The sequence below is a fragment of the Conger conger genome, chromosome 11, assembly GCF_963514075.1.
Source record: "Conger conger chromosome 11, fConCon1.1, whole genome shotgun sequence".
Taxonomy (NCBI): domain Eukaryota; kingdom Metazoa; phylum Chordata; class Actinopteri; order Anguilliformes; family Congridae; genus Conger; species Conger conger.
The window spans coordinates 24,628,287-24,651,319 of NC_083770.1; the positions used below are offsets into that span (position 1 = coordinate 24,628,287).

The window sequence follows — 23,033 nt, forward strand, 5'->3', positions numbered from 1 at the left end:
CTTTTCTCATTTCCTCTATTTTTGCTAAATGTAATGTGAGACAAAGGAAAGGGAACCTGGGTAAACACAAAGCATCACTACTTCTTTTATATAATGAAAAACCAACCAAACCCCCCCCCCCCCCCCCCCCCCCCCCCCAACCAGACACTTCCTATTTTTACATCAGTCTTTCACATTGCTTTAGTCCACTCTGCAGAAATTATTTTATTCAGACAAATTGCTTTGGGAGGTGCAGAGTTGGCGCATCACTTTTTTAGGAGATCATTATGTATCAACTGCTGCTCAATCGAATGATATCATTAATTCATAACAATGGCATGGTTTGCTAACATGAAATGAGCAATATTCAAACACATAGTATTGGATTGCCCAGGTGTTTAGACATTTTGGAGTAATGTAGTTACATTACTCCTATCTTGTCAAGAATTGTTGGAAAATTGCTAACTTATTTTCAAAAGACTTTCTTCCATTTTTATATGTACATTATTGTTCACATGTTCAGCATTTCTGAGTTTATCAAGTTTCACCAAATGTGATAACAATTAAAGGGACAATAGGTAAGAATTTTGTGTTAAAACATTGTTACAAGACTATTGTAAATCCCTTCCTATCGTTAAAAAAGGCTCACTGACATGTTGATTCACTCTACATGTGTTTATAGTCCTTCAATTCTGGTTTCAAATTACACAGTTGATGGGCCGTCACTCTGTCCCAAAACATTGCACAGCTGTACAATAATTCAAGTTCATTGGTTGAGAAATGGTTCTAATTGCCACAGCCAATGGCGTGGGGGCTTATTCACGTGTAGCTGCCCAAATTGCACTCCAGACAAGCTATCACTGAAACTCTGTGTACTATTGCTTATTATCCAAGCAAAGATTACATATCTAGTTATAAAACAATACCAGTTCGCTATTGGTAGCAACGAGCAAATTAGCTATAGTTAGTTCGACAAATTTACAAATATCCACCTGATCCAATATGAACATAGTAGCGAGCGTTGCGAGCATTGTTGCACACGCGTTGTGTCTCAGGTGGATATTTGTAAATTCGGCGAGCTGACTAATAGCTAATTTGCTTGTTGCTCCCAATAACGAACTGGTATTGTTTCATAACTAGATGCGTATACTTTGCTTGGATAATAAGCAATAGTATACAGTGATCGCTTGTCTGGAGTTTCAGTGATTGCTTGTCTGGAGTGTAATTTGGGCAGCTGCACGTTCCTTTTATCTCTTTACATGTTGAATCATGCGTGTTTAGCTAAACCTTTATTTGTCTCAAACTGTAAGTTGCTGTTGCATCGTACACTATCATATCTTAGTTACATAGCCAAATAAGTTGCTTGGTTATGATATAGTTGGTTAGCTAAAGTGAAAACTTCAAAAAGACAATATATAAATAGTGTTGTGCAGCCCACCAAAGTCAACATTTCATATAGTCACCTGTTCGGCAAAGATTTTCTTACTAGAACACTACGAAAAGACGGCAGGCACTGTCGCGTTTGTCACTGTCAACTTTCCTAAACAGTGCATGTTGTGGTTTGAGGTTATCTGTTGTTGCAATTCCTCTCTTGACTGTTAGGAGTCCGAAATTACCTATTGTACCTTTAAACTAGGCTTGCACTGGTTCTGCAATGAATAAAGTGAGTCCTTTCACAAGCTGTATTCTTTGGTTTTGCTGCCTCTTCAGGAAGGTGTTACATCACAGACTACGCACTGGAGCCGGCTGTACTTTATGACCTTCTACATTGTCACCATGGTGAGGCAATCCAGAGTCCTTCATTGTGAGCAGAAATTTTGTTCTGTTTGTGTAGGTGTCTGACAGCCAGCTCTTGGCATTATTTCCCACCTAGGTTGTGATGACCATCATTGTGGCCTTCATTCTGGATGCCTTTGTCTTTCGGATGAACTACAGTCGCAAGAACAGAGAGCCAGTTGGGGACCCAGAGGGTGGGTGTGTGTAATTCCTGTAAAAACAATTTATGTTTTTAATTGTTTGTGGGGGTTCTCATACTAGACTGTGATCCCAGGGGTACTGCATTTCATTATTTTTCTTACACGTACCTAATGAGAAGAATGGCATTGTGCAGTGTTATGTATGTTACTGTTAAGAGAACTGCAATGTTTCCCATTTGTACTGTATATGCAAGCTGCATGCATTATGTGCTTGAGTTATCTCCTCCCTAATTTAACTTGATCGCGGTTGTGCTCACTATCAAAGAGACTGAAGAACAACAAATATTTATGGAATAGCGTCATGGGAGATGCTTGCATTTCAAGTTTGGGGAAGCTGCTTCTAAAAAATGGCTTTGGCTTTGACTATGGCTTTTATTTCTAAAGCCCTGTGCACTGTCCATAACATCATGATCGCATAACTAATGTTACTAAAATAACTAACTACTCTACTACAGCTTGCCATATCGTCTACACTTAGTAACCGGCAAGCCAGAAACTGTTCAGAAGATTAGGTGTCATGGCAGCGCCTATTGGTTCCTCCAGGAAAGTGGTGGATAGAGTATGTAATCATTTGTTGCAAGAGGATTGGACAAAGTTTTACAAATGTTACCATTTCCAATCAATCTACGGGAAATGTTATGTTTATCTAGCACATATTAGCACACAGGTGCACTAATGCTCCTATACAGACGGCTCCAGTGCAATCCGTATTCTTCATCAAGTGGGTGAAGATATCTGCTTTCACAGATGAAAATGGCATTGTGTTTGAGGCTGAAGTAACCCAGGACGAGGCTTTAGCCACACTGGAGCTGTACAAACAGACCTGCCCTGGAGGCTCCAATCTCAACTCTTTGCATGGGGTGCTACTCAGCATGGAGCGAAGTGGGGTAGGTACCACACATTGTCCTGCATTCAATCAACATTGGTTCTTTATTTCTCCGTCAAAAGAATTTAACATTTGTATTCCCTTTGATAAGTTAATTTTGGTGCATCACTGAACTAGCCATACTCTGTATTTGTAAAGATACGTGAGTTATTTGGGCCTTTTCTAAATATCAAGACATACCTTCTCAAAATCCCTGTTCAATGTGCAATCAGCCAGTCTGATGCACAGTGATGAGTCTGCTGTCTAATCCACTGCTGTTTAGTCCAGTCAGCTCCAGAATTATTGGCACCCTTGATAAAAATGCTGCTTATAATATTCTGTATGTTATGTTCAAACATATGGAGAACAATATACTTTTATTTCAATACACTTACAATACATTTCAATGTTTTTCATCAAGTTATCTTTTTTTCTGGAAATAAAATCAAACTGTTAAATTGGCAATACATTTTTTGTTAATTTAGCTCATCTCAGTCGAAGGGAACAATATTGTGTCGTTTCACTTTTATGATCTAGTGAAACAGGAAGTGGGAGAGGCCATAAAGAACCCAATGATCAAGGTTTTAAGAATTGCAAATTGCAGTGACTGCATCTTGGAGTCACCCAGTCTCAATAAACAAAACCAAGCATATGGAGCCAAACATCATTGGAATTATGACTGGAAGAGATGTCAGATGACACCAAAATGTTACTTTTGCGGCCTGGGATGGAAAGTCTGATGACAAACGCACACAATTGCAAATGTGATTGAATCAAATGCAAATTAACCGTAAACAATTTCTTTAAAAAAGGACACTGCAAAAAAGAGAGTGAGTATAACTGGTGTTGATGTATTGTACTGTGTTTCTGGTTTAATCGGGGTGTAATATTTAAAACCGGAAAAAAAGAAAACTGGTATTCGTGTCAGACAAATTTTGATCTATTGAGTGTTGAACATAGCATTACTGAGTGAAATTGATATATTGCATTGGAAACTGGAAATCTCCTTATTGTTATTATCGGTGTGGTGACATTGCTAAACAGAATAGAATACATGGCAGTCAATGGTACTAAATGGTATAAAATGGTCATCAGTCTATTTCAAATATTTTAGAGTAACCAGAGTGTTACTGTCAATGTTACATGGTCTCATGTTGATAGAAAGAAATACATAATTATAAACTGAGATGCAATCAGTGGTTGCTTTATTATGGTTGCTCACTTTCAAAGCATTTGCACTAGCAATGAGGCTGCTTGACGCAACCGTCCTGTATTCCACAAGCCAGCTTGCTGTCTAGCATTCCTGTTCAGCTATTTTTCAGTGGTTGAAAATTTCATTAATCTTCAGTGCACAAAACATCATATATTGTTATCCGATGTCTGAATTTTCTACCACTCACAATAAACAATCATTATCTCGGACGGAGTTATTTTTTACTGCCAATGACCCCCAGTCATTTTGCTCTGGTTAACCCAGCTTTCGTGCTCATAGTCAGCCCCGTGGTGGTGAAACCTGATATTTGTGTCAGTGGCACATACTACAATATCTCTGGTCAAAGGTTGCAAGTCAATGGATACTTGAAAAGAAATTAGTTTTGCTATAGCTCAAAAAAATGGTTGATTCCATTGAATCATTAATAAAGCGCACTACTTTGCACATGTTGGAAATGTATGCCAATAACGGTATTACTGTTTTAGTTTACAGTAGTTTTTCTGCATATTTATCAAGGCGGCCAATAATTCTGAATCTAATGAGAGAGAATCATTATTTTTAGTCTTTCATTTAATTCAAACGCTGACGCTAAAATCAAATACCTTCTATTTTCTTGAATGGCCCAGTGATATTTTCATAGTATAGGCGTGTTAATGCATTTGCTGTCCAGGACCAGAGTTATGTCATGTTCAATGCTCTGGCAGTCTGGTGGACTGACTACTCCTGATTTATAACTGAATTTGTTCACCTTTTGGGCTCTGCAGCAGTCCATGCTGGTGTACTTGGGCAGACGGTCACGTACGAAAAGTGATCTAAGTATGAAGATGTATGAAGAGGAGATTCAGGTAAGCACTGTGATCCAGCTGGAATGGCTGACGTTCTTTAGCCAAAGGGGGAACTAGACCGGAACGTGTCAAATTCCCAAATCTCACATTGTCATCCTCAAAATGTTTAGTAGAAAACTGCTACTAGTTTCCAATTGAAAACATGCACAAAATCTGAAATGATGTATAAAATAAAAAGTTATTTATTGTTATTATATATTTTTAGAAATGCCCCCTTTAACCAGCAGCCTTTTAAGTGATTTGATATTATGGTGGACCTTATTTGTGTGAATACTTGGGAACACTGTGTGTCATTTACCTTGGTATAGGAGTGGTATGAAGAATACTCGCAAGAGAACCTGCTACAGCCTCGCCGGCAACTAGAGGCACAGATGAACTGCCCTACCCAGGAGCCAGCCGACCAGGATGTACAGCAAAGCACCCAAAGCATCAACTAGCCCACCCCTCTTGCCTGCCTGCCTTGTGAACATGCTTTGCAGTCTCTGTTCCTGACCAAAATTCATAAACAGGGAGTCTTGTCAGTATACAGGTACATGTTAGAGGATGGTTGACAGTGTTCAACCCTGAAAGGGAGTTGAGGTAACAATATGGCCATGCATTCCTGCTATTTGAGTAACAATGCTTTGGTATTTAAAAAAACAAGTTCTTTGTTTGTGTTTGCCTCTTGCAATGTAGACAGAAATTTTACCCTTGTGGAAAGTAGAGGCAAGGGCGAGTGGAAGCCATGATGTGTCAGGACATTGTGGTTAATGCTTTTCAGGTAATGTTTGAAGACAAATCATGAGTTTGCACTAGGTCAACAACTCTCAAAGCACATTCACAAGCCCGCGTGTGCTACCAAGTGGTCTATCGTGGTAAAGAAACTGGGTAACTTACAAACTGAAATGCATTGATGTATATCAGTTTGCACTCCATCCCAACTTGGTCTCAAGTTCAAATAGTTGAATGATCACAAGCCAAGTCAATTTAGTACAAATGAGTTTAAAGCTTTATAATACTAATAAGAATCTCTGTTGCTAATAACATGCTTCATAATTTATATATTGTGAAATCTGACTGAAATAAAGCAAGACCCATTCATTTCCAATGAAAGCTGCCATAGAGTAGTAGAAAAGACACCATGTCAGACTACCTGGAACTGTACTGTGTACCAGCTTCTCATTAACTTGGCTACAGAAGATTTTCTTGGCATTAAGGTGTTAAAGCTGTTGGAAATGCTTGATCTTCATTATCTGCATCCATCTTGCTTCTTATTAATGGACTTCAAAAAGAGGCACAACATCTACAGCACATATACCTACAACTGATATTTATTCATCTTTGGTGTTGATTACTTGTTTATTTTTTTGTGACCAAATGTTTTTTTATTCAACAATAACCTTTATTTTATTTTTTTAAATTTGTTTCAGATTTTTTCCCTATTTAGTAGCCAATTGTACCCTATCTATTCCAATTGTCATGTGTTAGCTAGGGATACACCGCCTACACCCCGTCCCTCGGCGGCCCGGATGGATCAGGTGATCCCGAGAATGACACTCCTTCTCCAGGCCACATCGTCCCGCCACGACTGTGATTCTGAGGCACTCGGGGTGCTGTTGTGTGTGGCGATCTCAGTAACCCCCCTTCCTGAGTCCCCCCCATCAGAGCGGCGAGCTAATTATACCGCTCCATCTGAGTTGGCCAAACTCAGCTTTGGCAGGACCAGGAATTGAACCCCAGTCCTCGGTGTGCAACTGCAACAAACTGATGCCTGCATCAAGGTCCGTTACTTTACTTTACCCCGGGCCATAGAACACAATTAAGACAACCCAAATCAAAAATCACAACTGAAACCATAACAAAAATTATGAGCAGCAGCAGCTGCTGAATGCCAGGCATCCAACTTTCTGTAATGAGGTCCATGAATCAGAGTGATCGATGTCATGATTGTTTATCTCCAGCAGGCAGCACGAAGGTCTCGGCCAACAAAACCCACAAGAACATGATGGTTAAACAATGTACTGGAATCAATTTTACTTTTCTAACTTGTTATTCTGTAAGTATATTGTATTTGTGTATTAAATAATAGGAATAAACAAACATATAATCTGGCTTTAATTATTTTGTCTCACATTTGCAGAATGGAAAAACGAGTAGATATCAACATTGGCAAAAACAACATTAAAACAGTCCTTCAGAAAAACGATAAAACAAAATAATAGTACAAATACACCAAAAGGATACAATATGATTAATACACATATATTGAAAAGTAAAGTAACTGGCTTATTTTTTCATTGCTCCAAATTTAACCATGGTTGCTCTTCATAGTTACTGTGAGAAATTTAACTTGTACGAAATCACTGGCTTCCCAATTCGTTTTTAAATCAATATCGGATGATACATGAAACTTAAATGCAACACTTCCATTAAAGGGAGGCACCACAGGTGAAAATGACGATTTGGTTAGGTTTATTTTTCATAAACACCTAAGTACCTTAGACGTTATTACAGCCAAAAATCTTAATTTTACAGTATATACATAGGGTTTAAAAAATATATATATCATTTTTAAAAACACCCAGCTATTGAGTCATTAATGAAAAAAGTTGATCCAATACAGGAAGTAAAGGAATTATTCCCCTATTCACCTGTGGTATCTCCCCTTAAGTCTATAAACTATGGTGCCTCCATCTATAGAAATCAAGTACTTTCCCTTTAAATAAGCAATGCAAGCATAAATGTACACGTGTCATTGGCTCAGGAGGTAAGAGCAGTTGTCGACGTGTCCATGAGCAAGACACCTAACCCCTAAATGCTCGCTGTTGGTGTGTGTATGACTGAGTGAATGAGACGCATCACACAGCGCTTTGGATAAAGGCGCTATATGAATTCCAACAATTTACCATTTACATGCCAATTCCTTGATGGCTTATGAAATGTGATGGCACATAACGCTTAAGAAACTTCACTTGTGTAATGTACATACAATTACTACAATATACAGACTTACTGAATTTAGGAGTCACTCCTTTTCAATGTTTAAAGAACTGTTCAAGGCACTTTGTCATAATCATTCACGTGAACCAATCTACATGCAGAATATATTCTAGTTTTTGCAAAACCTGAGTTAACAGTTTACACCTAGTTGATAAAACCCCCTTGTATGTAATATAAAAAAATGTAATCCCTCAAAATATATAACACATGACTTGCCTATTTTCCTCCATGTTGTGCGCATACAAGTTGAAGACCTGGGGCTCATCCCAATCGCTTATTTTTCCACTTCCTATTCTTGCAATTTTTCTTTGTTCTTTGCCTGACCCAGAAATTGATCGAGGCCCACCACCTTTTAGGGGAATTTCAATCCATTAAATGGCTCCCAAAGATTTCTTGACCAAGAAAACATGAGTGTATCTTTTGTGAAAGTATTTTTTTTGTGGAAAGTGTGATGTGTAAATGATCAATCTGTGGATCCACCTCTCCCCATCTGCAAAGTCTGTGAGGGACGTTGCTTCAAACTGATGTATGAAGGAGCAAGGACATTCCATTTCACAAATTCACATCCTTTTTTTTTTGTCTCCCATGATGGGTGGAGCTAGGAGCAAGAAAAACAACAAGGTGACAAGCGATCGGAAAGAGCCCCATGGTTGCACCTGACTAAGGCACAAGGAATAACAAAAAATAACTGGCTCTGAAGTAGTGGTCTGTCTCTGGTTATCTGTAAAATCAACCGAAAAGCTGCTCTTTTGGAAGAAGAGAAAATACAGGCATAGACATGATCCTCCTCCAACCAGCAACTGATTTCATATAAATTATTACTGTGTACTATAGTGTTGACAATTATTTAATGACACAACGGAGAGGAGCTTGTAGAGATGAAATAAAGGCCAATATGGACCGAACCATAGATCGGTCCAATATATGACTATTTAAAGATTTGTCTGCCAGGAAGCAGACATCTGACAGCATTGAAAGGGATCACCAACTTTTATGGGAATAACAGGTATAATCCACAGCCCTAAAACAGAAGAACCTCAACCCCAAATATTTGTAATTACATTAACTTTTCAATACAAAGAGCGACTCTTGGAGCCACTCCAGTCAATTGCACTCTGTTGGCTGTGAAATGATTCCACACAACTTTCCTACCAAGGGAAAAGGCTTGAGATGGTGTTTCTGTAACAGTGGGTGCCATTTGGCTCTTCTGTAATTGGTCACAACCCTCCAATGTGTATAAATCCAAACTCAGTAAGCAGTGCTACCAGCAGGAAAACAACATAGAAGAGCAGCAGGAAGACACCATAGGGCTGTCCCAGCTGGAAGCGCTGTAGGGGGACCAACACGAAGGACAGGACCAGGCTGAGGCCCAATGCCCCAGCCAACACCCACCCCAGCAGCCCCTCTGATTCCAGCTGTCAAGACAAGCAAAGAAGGACACATTTCAGCAGCCTCACTTTCTCCATCTCTTAATCATGTCCAAATAATACTCAGTGAGCACTTTATTAGGTATTTATTACTTATTTTTTACTTCTGCTGCTGCAACTTACTTAGAGGTTTGACGCGTTGTGTATTCAGAGATGCTCTTCTGCATACCACTGTTGTAATGTGTGGTTATCTGCATTACTGTCACCTTCCGGTCAGCTTTGACCAGTCTTGCCATTCTCCTCTGACCTCACAGCACTGTATATATATCCTGTTTCAATTGTTATGTTCAATAGTTTCTTATATGCACTCATGTTGTTCTTTGGCTTTGTGTTTTAGAGGAATATTATTGTCATGAAAAATCGAAATACCTTTATTTTGTGTGTATGTTCAGCTGTGATTGTGGATTACATGTCTGGGGTTCTTACCGTAACGACAGGCTGCTTGTTAAACAACTGCAGTAGGCACCCCAGGCCCACACCAAAGAGCATGTCTGAGAACGACCAGTCAAGTGCAGTCATATTTGTTCAAAAGTAAACAAAAATATACATTGCCCTTCAAAATGATTCATCCCCTTGATAAAGATGAGCAAAGCAGGCTGTATAAAAAAAGCAATAGGTTTAAGCCGTGCACGCTGAACCTCTTTCAGAATAACCCTCCATTAGTCGATTAATAGATCTAGGGCTTATTCCAATCCCTTTTTTTTTTCCTTCCTGTCACATTTTTCCTAGTCTGACCCAGAAATCAACTGAGGTCCCCAATCTTTAAGGGAATTCCAATCCATTAAATGTTCCTTGAAGGTGCTACGAGCCAGGGGCTAGGAGGCTCTCAAAGAGGAAGGAATACTTTGCAGATGTATTTTTGCTGATATCGCTTGAAAGCGACGTGGAAGGATCATGGACATTCCATTTGCCCAGTTCACATTTTCTATCTTCCTTTGCAAAGAAAGGAAGGAGGTGAAAAATAAGCGTTTGGCATGAGCCCTGGTCTACTTCCAGGGGTATACAAAGGATACTGAAGATTATGCCACCGAAACAGGCAGAGATGGCCATCCGGGGATACCCCTGCCGTGCAATGGTGATGTCTGAGAAAGTATCTGCAGAAAAAATTAAATCCCTTCAAAAACAGCAGTTACCAAAAACTATGGTCAATTCTGCAGATGTTGCAAAGAAAATAACATGAAGTATCATGGTTAGTTGAGTATGTCATGCCATAGAATTCTGATCATTCTTACGACTCCCAAGACTGTAGATAGCCAATTTCCAGAATTTTGTCTTCATGGGGTAATACAATCACAAACAAACCTCTAAAACACACTTCATTAGTTCATAGTATGAATTTGGCCTTGATCTAGATCCAAGCAAAGCATGCCCTGTGGCCGAATAAGAAATGATCGATGTTAAATTATTAGAGTTACCCCCAATACTGTTGCCCCAGGCCAGCAGGGTGAGGCCCAGCACGGTGTTACTAAGGCTGAAGATTACTCCAACCGTGCGTAGCAGGCTGACCACCTCAGAAGCCGCTGCGCTGATCCATGTGGCACTTACTATGAATCCCAACAGGGAGAAGATCTGTCGGATGAGATTTGGGACAGTATGAAGTCACAACATTGGCTCACACTTTTCCCTCTACCTCTATGGAATAACCATACAAAATAGCCACAATTAAGTGTGGTCACTTAATTTTAAAAGTAGCATGGACAACAACTGCAAATATTTTGATTACTGTTGACTTTTTTGGTAACACTTTGGTCTTGCACCAGCAAGCTTTTTGAACCATACCGAGATCCGTAGATGGCATTAATGCTAGCTGCCTTGCGAACTGCTAGCTATAGATATATATCCTTAAAAGCTAAATGAAACATACTCAAGCATAGCATGTATACCTGCACATAAAAGAAGGATGTTTCTTTTGTAAGTTTATTTGGAACCGGAAATGCCTCAGGAAAATTATACACTGGGAAAAACTATACGGTACACCAGTTCAGGAAACAAGGGGTGTTTCTCAGTACCTGTTCTTGTCCGTTCTTGTGTTCTCGCAAACTCATCATTGTGAAATTACACAAAACGCACAGTGATGAAGTGAACTCTTACAAAGTGGTATCGGGGTGGCTGCTCATTGGTTGTAGTACAGAAGATGATGGCAGAGAGGAAGAGCCCAGTGATCAGAGTCAGTGCCCACACTGGAAACTGTCCCTCTATGTAGTGCAGCCCATCTGCAAGCACACAGAAACGCTCACCAGACCACTCCTGTGGCATGTCGTGTCAGCCTGGCTTAAATGCATCTTTGCATGAAGGACAACTGGCTACCAGGTATGCTAGTATGTCTGTACAACCAACAAACACACACAGGTATCAAAGCCTCAAACGCTTCTTACATTTTCCAGAGCAAAATGTCAGCACACACACTAATGGCCCAGTGACAAGGTGCAGGCAATTGAGTGGTCGTTTCCAGTTGCGGTCATCCTTGTCAGGGTCAACCACGGGCACAGTGAGCAGCATGAGCACCTCCAGTGGAAGCTGATGGATCAAGGACAGAATTTCAGGAGATGTAGACATTTACTCAACACCATTTTCAGAATTTTTGATTCACATCACCAATTTACATATTTACTTATTTAAATATTTCAGTACTTATTATCAAGGTGACACCACTCAGTAATTAGTGATAAGCAGTCAAAAGAGCAAGACCAATCATACAATTAATTATTATTTCAAGAGCTTGGTGGTACAAAGTCTCATAGCTAGTGCCGGCCAATCTTATCCAGGCCGGAGTGGAGGTAGATTTTTTTTATTTATAGCCCTATACTAAAACACCCGATTCAACTTATCAAAGTATTAAATGAAGACCATGACTAGGATGGATAATATTGGCCAATCCTTTTAGTGATGGAATAATTGATATGGCACCACAGTATACTGACTGCTCAACAAATGGCTTCTGTATTGACCGCTTGGTCTTCAAGGACTACACATTTAAGAAGTCAGGAAGCCATAGCCCTAATTATATCAGCCCTAATTATTCAAATCAAATTATTGAGATAGCATCACCATAACTTTGTTTTTACCAATAAATTATTTTGTTCTACTGAGAGTAAACTGGCTACCCTATTTGTCACATAGAAATATGGGTGTTAACCTTCATCAGCTTAAAGGCTTTCCAATATCTTGGCTTCCTCCTCCACTTTCTACTGTCAATGGGGTTGAGAGAGCTGAGGAAGATCTGAGTAGTAGTCATTGTGTTGGGGAGCAAGGGCTGGTACTCACTCTCTGAAACAAATGTATACATCAATGAGGAAGCATCAACTCACTGCAACTAGTAAGATAGTGGATAAAGAAGCAGATCCGAGTACCTTAGCTTTCGCCTTTCACTGCCTGATAACATGATCACAGGTAAAGCATGTGCCCAGGAAGAGTATATGAATTCAAATTTCATTATAAAGTACTCACCTAATTATTAATATTACTGAAAGCACATTTTTCAGAGAGTTTTGCACAACTATAGCATGCTTTCAATATACTTCATACCGGAGAGGTTCAAGGGAAAAAACAAGCTCCGAATTTTCACAATAACCTAAGATAGAAACAGACCATTCCAAAAAATGCACTTTTGGCATTAATTTGAGAGTTTTTACTTTTAACAAAAGTAATTGGACAACTGGCTACTGAAATGTTTCTTGGACAGGTGTGTTAAATTTCAATATTAGTTCATGCATAAGAACTAATTCTAGGAGTGCCATTGGCATTTTGAGTCGGTTGCTGCTGTTGTGTCTCAACATGAGGACCAAAGAAGTGTCAATGCCAGTGAAGCAGGCCATCATTAGGCTGAAAAATAAATAAATAAATAAATCAGAGACAAAAAAATAGGTGTGTCAAAATCAACTGTATGGTACATTGTTAAGAAGCAAGAATGCACTGGTGAGCTCAGCAATAGCAAAAGACCTGGTAGGTTACGGAAAGTTTCTTGTGTCTATAGTGATCTTTGGAGGGTACCATAGTCTTGGATGCTTCCACTGGGGTAACTGGTGTTCTCATCATCCGAGTCGGACCTAAAGTCTGTTGACAGAAATTGTATCCTTAACATCATTTCTGCGGTATGTAGCCAGTCTTAACCAGCGTAAATTGTGTTCCTTCAGTGCCCTAATCATACACAACACTGCTGATCACTTTAAAGTGTTTTGTATAAGAGTAACATACACAGCTACCAAATGTCAATCGTATCCAACTGGTTCTCTACTCGCAAAATTCAAGCACAGCATAAACTGAGAACTGATGTCTCTTGATCCCATGGGGTCTTACCAGGGGTCTGTGTCGAACCATTCGGTAAAGACCCGTTCATGGAATGTTTCTGTCGACTGTAAATGTAGGCACTGATGATGACAGTTAAGACGTATACCACATACAAGCCAATGTATCCTGTAGGTGAAACCAAAGTCAGCATTAATGATATTGTTAACGAGCACTTATTTGATACAGAGCACTGCACAGATTAACTGGTTTTACAAAGCTGTATTCTTTAACTTTTCATTCTTCATTTTTATTTTCTCCCTCAGAGAGTCTGTCAGAGATTTCTGCAATATATCCTGTAATTCCTGTTTTAACTGTGCAACCTACCAGCTGAGCTTTGCAATTACTACACTGGAGGACAGAAGGAGTGGTGCATCTTGACAGCAGATGTTCAAATGAGGTGCTATAACTATGCTGTGCAGTGAGAAACACCCTGACAACCAAAGTCCTCCCTAAGGGATGCTATGCACCTCTACTTGGAAAAATAGCAAACTCTGATTTTCCATTATAATAATGCCATTTCAAAAGGTCCCCTGGCCACAGACACTAGCACTGTGAGGATTCAAAACTATAGAGCAAATCGCTGCACTAAGCTCGGCATACAAAACATAATTTCTCTCCAGATGTCAAAAAAAAGAATTCTCTTAAGATGTCTATCTCTCCAATTAATTGAATGAATAATTCACCCGATTAAATAATCTACAACAGGTCAGTCATTATACGGTTCTGTCTTACATTCAGGCATATAGTAACTGTGATATACCACAATCTTAAGAGGAGGCTGAAGAGTATGAATAGAGGCCCTTTAGCCTACCCAGGGCCTCCAGTAGTGTGATCTGACGCTTGTAGAGGATGACAAATGTCCAAAACACAGCAGCCATGTAGAAGATGACATCTCGCAGAAAGGGTCGGGAGGCCACTTTGAAGGGCTTGACCAGAGCAACAAATCCCGCTACTACAGTGGTGACAAAGATTCCTGCTCCTGAGTGACAAAGAAAAACAAGAATATATCAGCATCAAAGAAGCTAAAACACTGCACCCAAAATGGGTCTTGTTGTGGAATTCCCTTTGATTCAATAGCAACAAGGAGAGATATTCAGAAGCAGAACAACAGTTGTATTATGAGAGTTCAAAGGGAAGAACCCAAAAGGTTAATAGATTACAGAAGCAATTAACACCTGGAAATGAAAAGCACGGCAAAGGGACATTTGTTTAAGCAAGCAAGAATTGTAAAATAATTAAAGGAAAACACATTTCCCTCACAGAATTCAGAGAAAAGGAATAAAGCACAACAGTACAAGTATTACAAGGGGTTCAGAGTGGTACATCACATCATAATGTCCTTCCTCTTTCTGCGGGAATTGTGCAGGGCACGTTCTGTTCCTATTCCTGTTAGTTAACAACCTCTTCCTGCTACTTATTTCACAACTCGAAAAAAAACATGATTCATATTTATGTATGTACAATCTGTATTACTCAGCTCTACTCTCAGCATGAATGATCCTTTGTAAAATAATACCATGTCTACTATTATGATCAAATGTGGGAAAAATACCAACAGGCAATCTACTGACTGCTGAAACAATGGCAAACCAATTAGCCATTCTTCCAAGGAGACATGGCATGAAATAAGGAGGTTGCACCACAGCACCTCTTGGTTTTTTGTTTTCTTTTTCTGTGTGTTGGTAGATTTTTTTGGGTGTCCCAATGAAAAATGTGTTGCAGCACAAAACATGTTGTTTAGAGATATATAACTTTATAAGCAAAAGCCCAATATCTTTTTAAATTATATAAATAAATATTTATATTTGCATCTATTAATGACTTGCATGTAGAATTCATATCTGGTCTCAGAAAATGTATCTACTTTGTTTTGGAGATATTTGGCCCTAAAAATGCACTTTTCAGTGGGGACCAATTTTTTCTTTGGGGGGGGGGGGGATATTGTCAAAAACAGAACATTTTAATTTGATCATTTTTGGCATATTTAGACCCACCTGGAATCCAACGTCAGAAATTTCACTCTACTTTGGATATATTGAAGTAACATCCCAAATAAACGTTTCTAGAAAGATTTAGCTTTGCTACTCAGTGGTTTTTTAATACAATTTATAATCTAGAATGGAAGTATCGGATTGCAGTTACAAGTATAGACATGGTGGACTATTCATGGGGTAACTAAACACATGTTTGTGGGGCACATTTGCTAAATATACTATCATTAACATTAGTTATCATTGGCCTTGCTGTTCTAATACTTTTGGAGGGGACTATATTTTAAAAGGAAAAAACTTACTTTTACTCCGTTACAATCAGCTACATTGCACATAAAAAAATTAAAAACTATTTTTATGCAATGCAAGTTCTGTTCCCAAATGTATGCTCCCAAATGTATTCTGCAAAAACCCATAAATAAGTATTACCTGGGGACACAACATTTTGAAAATAATTTGCCTACTTAACAAAAATCTCATCCAGTGTATTCAACAGATGTACTCAATCGTATGGAAGGGTACTGATTTGGACACAGGCAAGGGCCTCCATTAAAAAGGAACGGGCATTCAGAACACGTAAAAACCTCACCAAAAAGAGCACCTATAGCCAAGCCTGCAGTATGAGGCCGGGAGAATGCCACCATTGCACTGAACACATCTGGTGCCCCGTTCCCAAGAGCAAGGAACGTCACCCCCTGAATCAAATGTTAAAGAAAGCAGGAGAGGCATGTTGAGAAAATTATGCCAGTAAACATAACAGGGCTCTGCATTGCTCACATTTTAGGTGCACATGTATTGTGTGATGCAAGTGCATTAGTGTGCTCCTGAATTCTCCAAATTAGGAGAATATGACTTCCTTGTTAGCATAGAGCCTTGCATAACATGAATTAACATGTTTGGGGTCACAGGAACCTTAACATTTCACTTAGTATAACTAACACCCCTAATGAAATTGCATTTTTTGTTCATTATCCATGTGAAAAGTTAACATAACCTGTAAATTGTAATGTACAATTATTTATTTCCTAAATTTAACAGTTTAAAAAAAAGAAAACCTTAAATGTGACATATGCAAAAACCTGGGCAAACTTTCACCTTTGGCATAAATTTCTTGTTGCAAGTTTACAGACTTTCGATTCTTGCTTTAGGAATTTAATCAGATTAACAGGGGGATCGGAAAAAAATGTGCAGAGGATAATATTAAAACCATAATATTATAAAATACATATTTACAGTGAGCACCATAATTCATTGGACAGTGACACATTTTTGGTTCTGTACTCTAGCACTTTTAGTTTGAAATGAGAATGCAGACTGTCAGCTTTAATTTGTGCGTATTTGCATCCATATCGGATGAACCGTTTAGAAATTTGAGAACCTTTTGTCCATAGCCCCCCTCATTCTGCATTCACTACACCTGCCTAACAAAACACATATGTGAAGCCGATTCATGTACATGTACAAAAGGTGCTGTCATTTATAAACGGTTCATCCGATATGGATGAGAATACCCTCAAATTAAAGCCGACTGTCTGCACTTCAACCGTGTTGTATCCTTTCAAATTCAAAGTGCTAGAGTGCAGAGGCAAAATAACAAAGAAATGTCTCACTTTCCAATGAATCATGGTGCTCACTGTAAATAAAATATTGCTACTATTGTATCAATACTGTACTGCAGAAAAAAGTATTGTGATGCTGTATCAATGTTTTCCCCTCCTAGCACTTCCTAAACGTTTGCATACCACTGTATGCTAGATCACAGTTCAATTTCAAAGAGCTTCATTGCTTTACAGACAAGGTGGTCTATGTTGTATGCTGCAAGAATAAATATGCACACTTTCATTAATCAATTTTCTGGATGGTCAAATGCCCTTGCAGTTTAGCAGTTCTCTGTGGCATAGTTAGTGGGTTTAAAAGCATATAGATGTTCAATCATTGTTGTGAGATTTCTGAAAAGGATACAGCTACGTTGTGAGTCAAGCGCAGCGTAGAGGAAATGGCAGACAAATTCGGACAAAAGCTGTGGAGGAAAAAAAACAGACACAGGACCAGTTTACTACAAAAAAACAACGTCAATAAATATCGATGCAAGTAGTGATTAAGGGGGACAAACACACATAATCACAGTGAAGCCAATTAGTTTGCCACTTTAAAGCCACTAGAAAAACTGGAAAAACTAAAATTGCATTCTCAATAACTGATAAGCACAATCAATAGTGGCAATCTCCTCTGGAGGAGTCTGTTAATGCGAAATTGCAGTAATGCAGAAAATATAAGGGAACTGGTCAAGTCAGCTGACAGCATGTCTGTGATCAGGTGGGTGACTGCATTCATTTGAAAAAGTTACATATTGAACAATGGCACGTGGCAATTGGCCAACCCATTTCCCCAATTCGTTTTACGGGTCCATTTGCACCCGAAAACCCGAGGTTGGTCCAGAGACCCGACAGGGTTCGGGTCCATAGGTCTGTTTAATCTCTCAGTTACGGGTAGGGACTGAAGTAACAGCTGTAGGTCTCGGGTAATTCCAGCTGATACTGACTTACCCACCAGACCAGACTTGTTGTGCAAAGTACTGTGAAGTATGAACTCCCTTGGCCCAACCAGTCTCTTCAATTATTTTGGCCAAAGTCAGCCCGTATTATTTCAGAATGTTTGAGAAGTGTCTTAAACAAATACAACAGCAGGGATGTGATTTTTTTCCTGATTTTCTCCCCTCAGGCCTAGCAGGATAAACTTTTGTGAAATTCTGAAAATGAAATTCCAAGCTGGAAATAATCCACACAATAATAGCCTGTAGCCTAAAAGATGCATTTGTGGGAGTAATTTCCGACAGTAAATGGCCTGAGATAGGTTGATTTAGTTTGCAAAGCAGCTAACATTTTAAAAATGAGTTTCACTGATATTAAACTAGCCAACTATAAATAGCTAGCTGTATACCCTCTGCCAAGTTCTCTGCTATATCATTAACTCATCATCGCGGTATAGGTACTGCAAGTCATTTTGTATAGCAATTGGGCACAGCAGGCTAGTCATGCTGCCCAGCGCCAAATTGCCCATCCCTACTACAAGGTATTGATCCCAAAAAACACACTGAATATCTTGTGCAACAGAAAAAGGGCAGAAGTAGCCCTGCAGACGAGGACAGCTTACAATTTAGACGCGGTGAGTCCCAAGGCCATGAATAAGAAGATAAGCCACAGGATCTAAAGGAGAAAGCAAGGAGAGGTCAACATTTGAGAGGAGTGTGGTGTACTTCACAACAGGTTAAATTACAACTTCACTTTATGCATTAATGTTCTTAGCAGGTGCCATTACCTGGGGGTGTGAGGGTGACTTGCATTGCCTAAATTCCTTTGCACAGCAAAATCTATTATGAATTCTGTCAGAACCATCCAAGAGGGCTATTCCATGTCAGCTCAAATAAAGTGCAGGGCAGCATCTCTTCAATTTCTTTAATTCTTTGAGTGGTAGTTGGCAAGGATAAAGAATAGAAATCCTGAAAAATTGGAACTTAATTTGCTGCGTCAATTTTGTGCAAGAGGCTTCTACAATTTAGGGAGCCATCACTTAAAGTGCCTATTTGCATGAAATCTGATAAGCTAACATTTAGCTAAAGCTAGCTATACAAACACGAGTAACAGTCAGTTAAATACCTAGCTAAATTGCTTGTGCCATTTTCTTTTTTTCATTAAGGGCAAGATAACCATAGATAAGTGGTTTAAGTGATATTTTGTTCATAAGAAGCCATTTTGGGAGGCCATATTTTTCAGACATTCTTGCTGTCAAATTGTCTGTCTATGTCCTATGAGAGACAGTTCTCCAATGAAAAATTAAAATACATCAAGTGATTAACAATGAGCAACCTGAAAAATTAATCTGTTACAATACACACAATCGCAGAAGTCTGCCACTTTGGAGTGAAGATTCACTCAAGATCACCTTTCACGAAAAAAATTGTCGATAGGTTTCGTTTCTATGGCAGCTTCAAAAACCCTAACTTCATACATTCGTAAATGCTGTACCAAACGACAGAAAATGACAGAAATCTTTCATTGGGCAACAAAAACTACATGTTTACTGTATTTCTATAATTTTCTTCAAAACTAAAGTCACATAATTATGGACTTTTCAATCAATTATATTCATGTACCTTGCAGTTGAGTCAATGATATACAAAAAAAATAACAATCCACAATCTGACAGGTTTATAAACCTCATGAACATAAAGTGACAATGTTATGCTTAATATGACTGATGAATGGCATACCAAGCTCACATTTTCAGGATTTCTCATCTATGCCTACCACCCCACCAAAAGAGAAATTGAGGAGATGCTGCAGTGCATTTCAGTTGACACGGAATGCCCAAGAGACAAACCTACAACCCACTAGTCATGATTCATAAGTCACACATTGACCATAACAATTGCTGCATGCTGCATCAAAATACTGTGATCTGTCATTAGGATTATCATTATCATGAGCACTCTTACAATTGTCTCCAGTGTGGTTTCAAATTATGGAATTCCTTATTTATCATCTACAGATCCACATGCAGTAACAAAAGGGAAGGACCACAACTTACCAAGAGGAAAACTGCAAGGGGCAGGAGGTGGACGGGGAAGAGACAGAAAGCCATGCGCAAGTAGTCAAGGAATCCATCTTCCTGTGTGCAGTCAGGCGTGGTCTTGACAAAAATGCAGCGCTGGTCTGCACTCAGGTTCATGACCAGGCGGCACTGCAGGTAAATAGAAAGAAATAAACTCTCAGAAGAACCATGTGAAGATTGCAAGTAGAAATGGTTGTCTTGTTGCTAATAAAGTGCTATTGTGATATTGTAATATTAGTGATAGTAATTAATGCGATTATCTAATCAGCCTATCGTGTGGCAGCAGTACAATGTATAAAATTATGCAGAAATGGGTCAGAAGCTTCAGTTAATGTTCACATCAACCTTCAGAATGGGGACAAAATCTCAGATCTCAGTGATTTCAACCATGGCATCTGGCAAAATCTTGGTGCCAGAGGGGCTGGTTTGAGTATTTCTGTAACTGCTGATTTCCTGGGATTTTCACACACAACAGTTTACTCAGATTGGAGTGAAAAACAAAAAACATCCAGTGAGCAGCAGTTCTGCGGACGGAAATGCCTTGTTGATGAGAGTTCAACGGAGAATGGCCAGACTGGTTTGGGCTGACAGGTAACTCAGATAACCACTCTGTACAATTGTGGTGAGCAGAAAAGCATCTCAGAATGCACAACATATCGAACCTTGAGGCGAATGGGCTACAATAGCAGAAGGCCACGTCGGGTTAAACTTCTGTCAGCCAAGAACAGAAAGCTGAGGCTGCAGTTGATGACTGGAAAAACGTATCCTGGCCCGATACAGATGGTAGAGTCAGAATTTGGCACCAACAGCATGAATCCATGGACCCAACCTGCCTTGTATCAACAGTCCAGGCTGGTGGCGGTAGTGTAACAGTGTGGGGACTGTTTTCTTTTTTGGCCTGTTAATACCAATCAATCATTGCTTGAATGCCACAGCCTTTTTGAGTATTGTTGCTGACCATGTGCATCCTGTCATGGCCACAATGTACCAAACTCCTAATAGCTACTTCCAGCAAAATAATGCACCATGTCACAAAGCATTACTGATGAGTGGCCTTCCCAGTCATCAGATCTGAATCCAATAGAACACCTTTGTGATGCGGTAGAACAGGAGATTTGCAGCATGAAGGTGCAGCAGTGAAAAAATTACATTGATGCAATCATGTCAACATGGAGCAGAATCTCAATCGGAATCCATGCCACAAAGAATTGAGGCTGTTTTGAGTTGCCCTACCCAGTATTAGTATAGTGTTCATAATAAAGTGCTCAGTGAGCGTTCCCTTTGTTCTGAAGCCGGGTCAGGATTTGTCAGGATAGTTAATAAGGTTTGCTGTATGGGTACCTAGTTAGTTATCCCATTAGTTATCTAAGCAGCCTATCAAGCAACTGATTTTGCCATAAAGCCAAAGTGTCACAAGCCTATAGCTCAAAATTGCTATAAAGAAATAGATCATACAACTTACTTCATCAGCAGTCCCCTTCAGCTGCATCCCAAAAAATGTTTCTTCAAAGAACCTCATGTCATTCCTGAAACTGGTGTAATGTAGCAATGTTGCATCTTTGAAAGCTTTGGTCCCAGCATTCAACTCCACAGATAACGTTACACAAAATGCATGATAACTTACTGCAGATCATAGAGGCAGAACCAAAACTGATATTAAAATCAGATATGGGTAAAGGAGCAAAACACTAATAAAGGCTACTTGCAATATTACTGGACTTTGTATTTGACACTAACATTTAACATACCAGTTAGTTCATATCGAATCGAAAGTTACAAGGTACGCTAAATGATTCTTCTTTTACTTAAGATCGACTAATGTATACAATTCGACGACAAGGTCATAAACAAGGTAGAAGAAAGATTCTCAAACATATGTGCAGCGTACAAGCAACATGTTGACCTGAAGCCATGAAGCACAGTGAAATCCCGTTTATCACGTTTGTAGTCACGCTATAATTTCCAGGCAACGTAAGTTATGTAACAGAGATTTGTGCTCATATCCACAAATGTGTTTTTACCTCCACGACTTTAAAAAGATCTCGATAAATGTTTAAAGTGTGACGATCTTATCGTATTCCAATACCTATAACATCAGCAAAACTCTCCGTGCCCGGCTTCCTTGTCCCGTGTCTGCTGACATGTAAGCAATATCAAGACAGGAAAGCACGCCCTCTGCCTAAGCTGTAATGCATAAAAAAGTAAACCTGTACTGCGCATGTCTCTGTTGTAGAGCGCAACAAGAGGAGCGTCCCATTAGTCGGAAAGTGTACATTCCTTCACTCCACTACCACCCGTGCCCGGAACCGATCTTTCTGAATTCCCTCTCTCCACTGTCCCCAAGTAGACGAACAAAACGGATTCATCTCCGCAGTCCTCCACTCCCCCAATGTAGTGTACAACTATATATGTTTCAGAGGAAGTCTTTCTGGCTCACATAGGATCCGTGTTTATTCATTGGCACGCAGGTTTTTGTACCTTTCTCCTTCTTGGTGGAAATGAACCATCTTCATTCTGAATTCCTTGTACAACTGTTTAGAGAAACCCACGGTTGTTAACACCAGACAGAACAGTCAATGTAGTTGGATACTTTACAAGGCATGGAGTTACTTCAGAATAAAAAGTTCAGCCCTGGAATTATACTTAAAGGTACAATAGGTAAGATTTTTGTGTTAAAACATTGTTACAAGACATTGTTAAATCCCTTCGTATCATTAAAAAAGGCTCACTGACACGTTGGTTCCAACTGCCACAGCCAATGGCATCCTGTCCTGTTCCTGTCGCTGCCCAAATTGCACTGCAGACAAGCCATCACTGAAACTGTTCTATTGCTTATTATCCAAGAGAAGACTACATATCT

General features: G+C 39.4%; 2 protein-coding genes across 10 annotated transcripts in view; one reads left to right on the plus strand and one right to left on the minus strand.

The window, feature by feature from the left end:
• Positions 1–6,975, plus strand: part of LOC133140958 (two pore channel protein 1-like) — a 35,035-nt gene extending 28,060 nt beyond the window's left edge. The window contains exons 23-27 of one of the 3 annotated variants that reach the window (XM_061261283.1): positions 1,690–1,758; positions 1,853–1,949; positions 2,703–2,842; positions 4,798–4,878; positions 5,187–6,975. In XM_061261283.1, coding sequence (XP_061117267.1) covers positions 1,690–1,758; positions 1,853–1,949; positions 2,703–2,842; positions 4,798–4,878; positions 5,187–5,315 — 516 coding nt within the window. In that variant the 3' untranslated portion in view covers positions 5,316–6,975. Of the gene's footprint in view, positions 1–1,689; positions 1,759–1,852; positions 1,954–2,644; positions 2,843–4,797; positions 4,879–5,186 lie in introns of those variants that run through there. The other 2 variants (XM_061261284.1, XM_061261285.1) reach the window with 2 other exon arrangements.
• slc8b1 (solute carrier family 8 member B1) lies at positions 6,956–22,345 on the minus strand. Of its 7 annotated transcripts, none has more exons than XM_061261287.1 (16): positions 22,260–22,345; positions 21,636–21,796; positions 20,150–20,302; positions 18,716–18,768; positions 17,525–17,582; positions 16,152–16,257; positions 14,383–14,550; positions 13,581–13,697; positions 13,275–13,337; positions 12,421–12,551; positions 11,660–11,801; positions 11,376–11,497; positions 10,700–10,853; positions 10,298–10,378; positions 9,711–9,775; positions 6,956–9,272 (listed from the first exon to the last, which is right to left on the minus strand). In XM_061261287.1, the coding sequence occupies exons 2-16, from the start codon at positions 21,690–21,692 to the stop codon at positions 9,075–9,077; spliced, it is 1,668 nt and encodes a 555-aa protein (XP_061117271.1). In that variant the 5' UTR covers positions 21,693–21,796; positions 22,260–22,345; the 3' UTR covers positions 6,956–9,074. The 7 variants fall into 7 exon arrangements, with proteins under 7 accessions (XP_061117271.1, XP_061117270.1, XP_061117274.1 ...); XM_061261286.1 differs by having other exon boundaries at positions 21,636–21,705; positions 22,260–22,343; XM_061261290.1 differs by having other exon boundaries at positions 21,636–21,705; positions 22,195–22,315.
• Positions 22,346–23,033: the final 688 nt, after the last annotated feature.

Bases quoted from the DNA above. Each gene is read 5' to 3' on its own strand.
- slc8b1 (XM_061261287.1), bottom strand. From the start codon at position 21,692: ATGAGGTTCTTTGAAGAAACATTTTTTGGGATGCAGCTGAAGGGGACT. The intron at 11,802-12,420 runs GTTAACACCCAT...TTGATCCATCAG, and splicing joins AAGCCTTTAAGCTGATGAAG to CTTCCACTGGAGGTGCTCAT. The intron at 10,854-11,375 runs GTAAGAGTTCAC...CTCATCCGACAG, and splicing joins AGCCACCCCGATACCACTTT to ATCTTCTCCCTGTTGGGATT.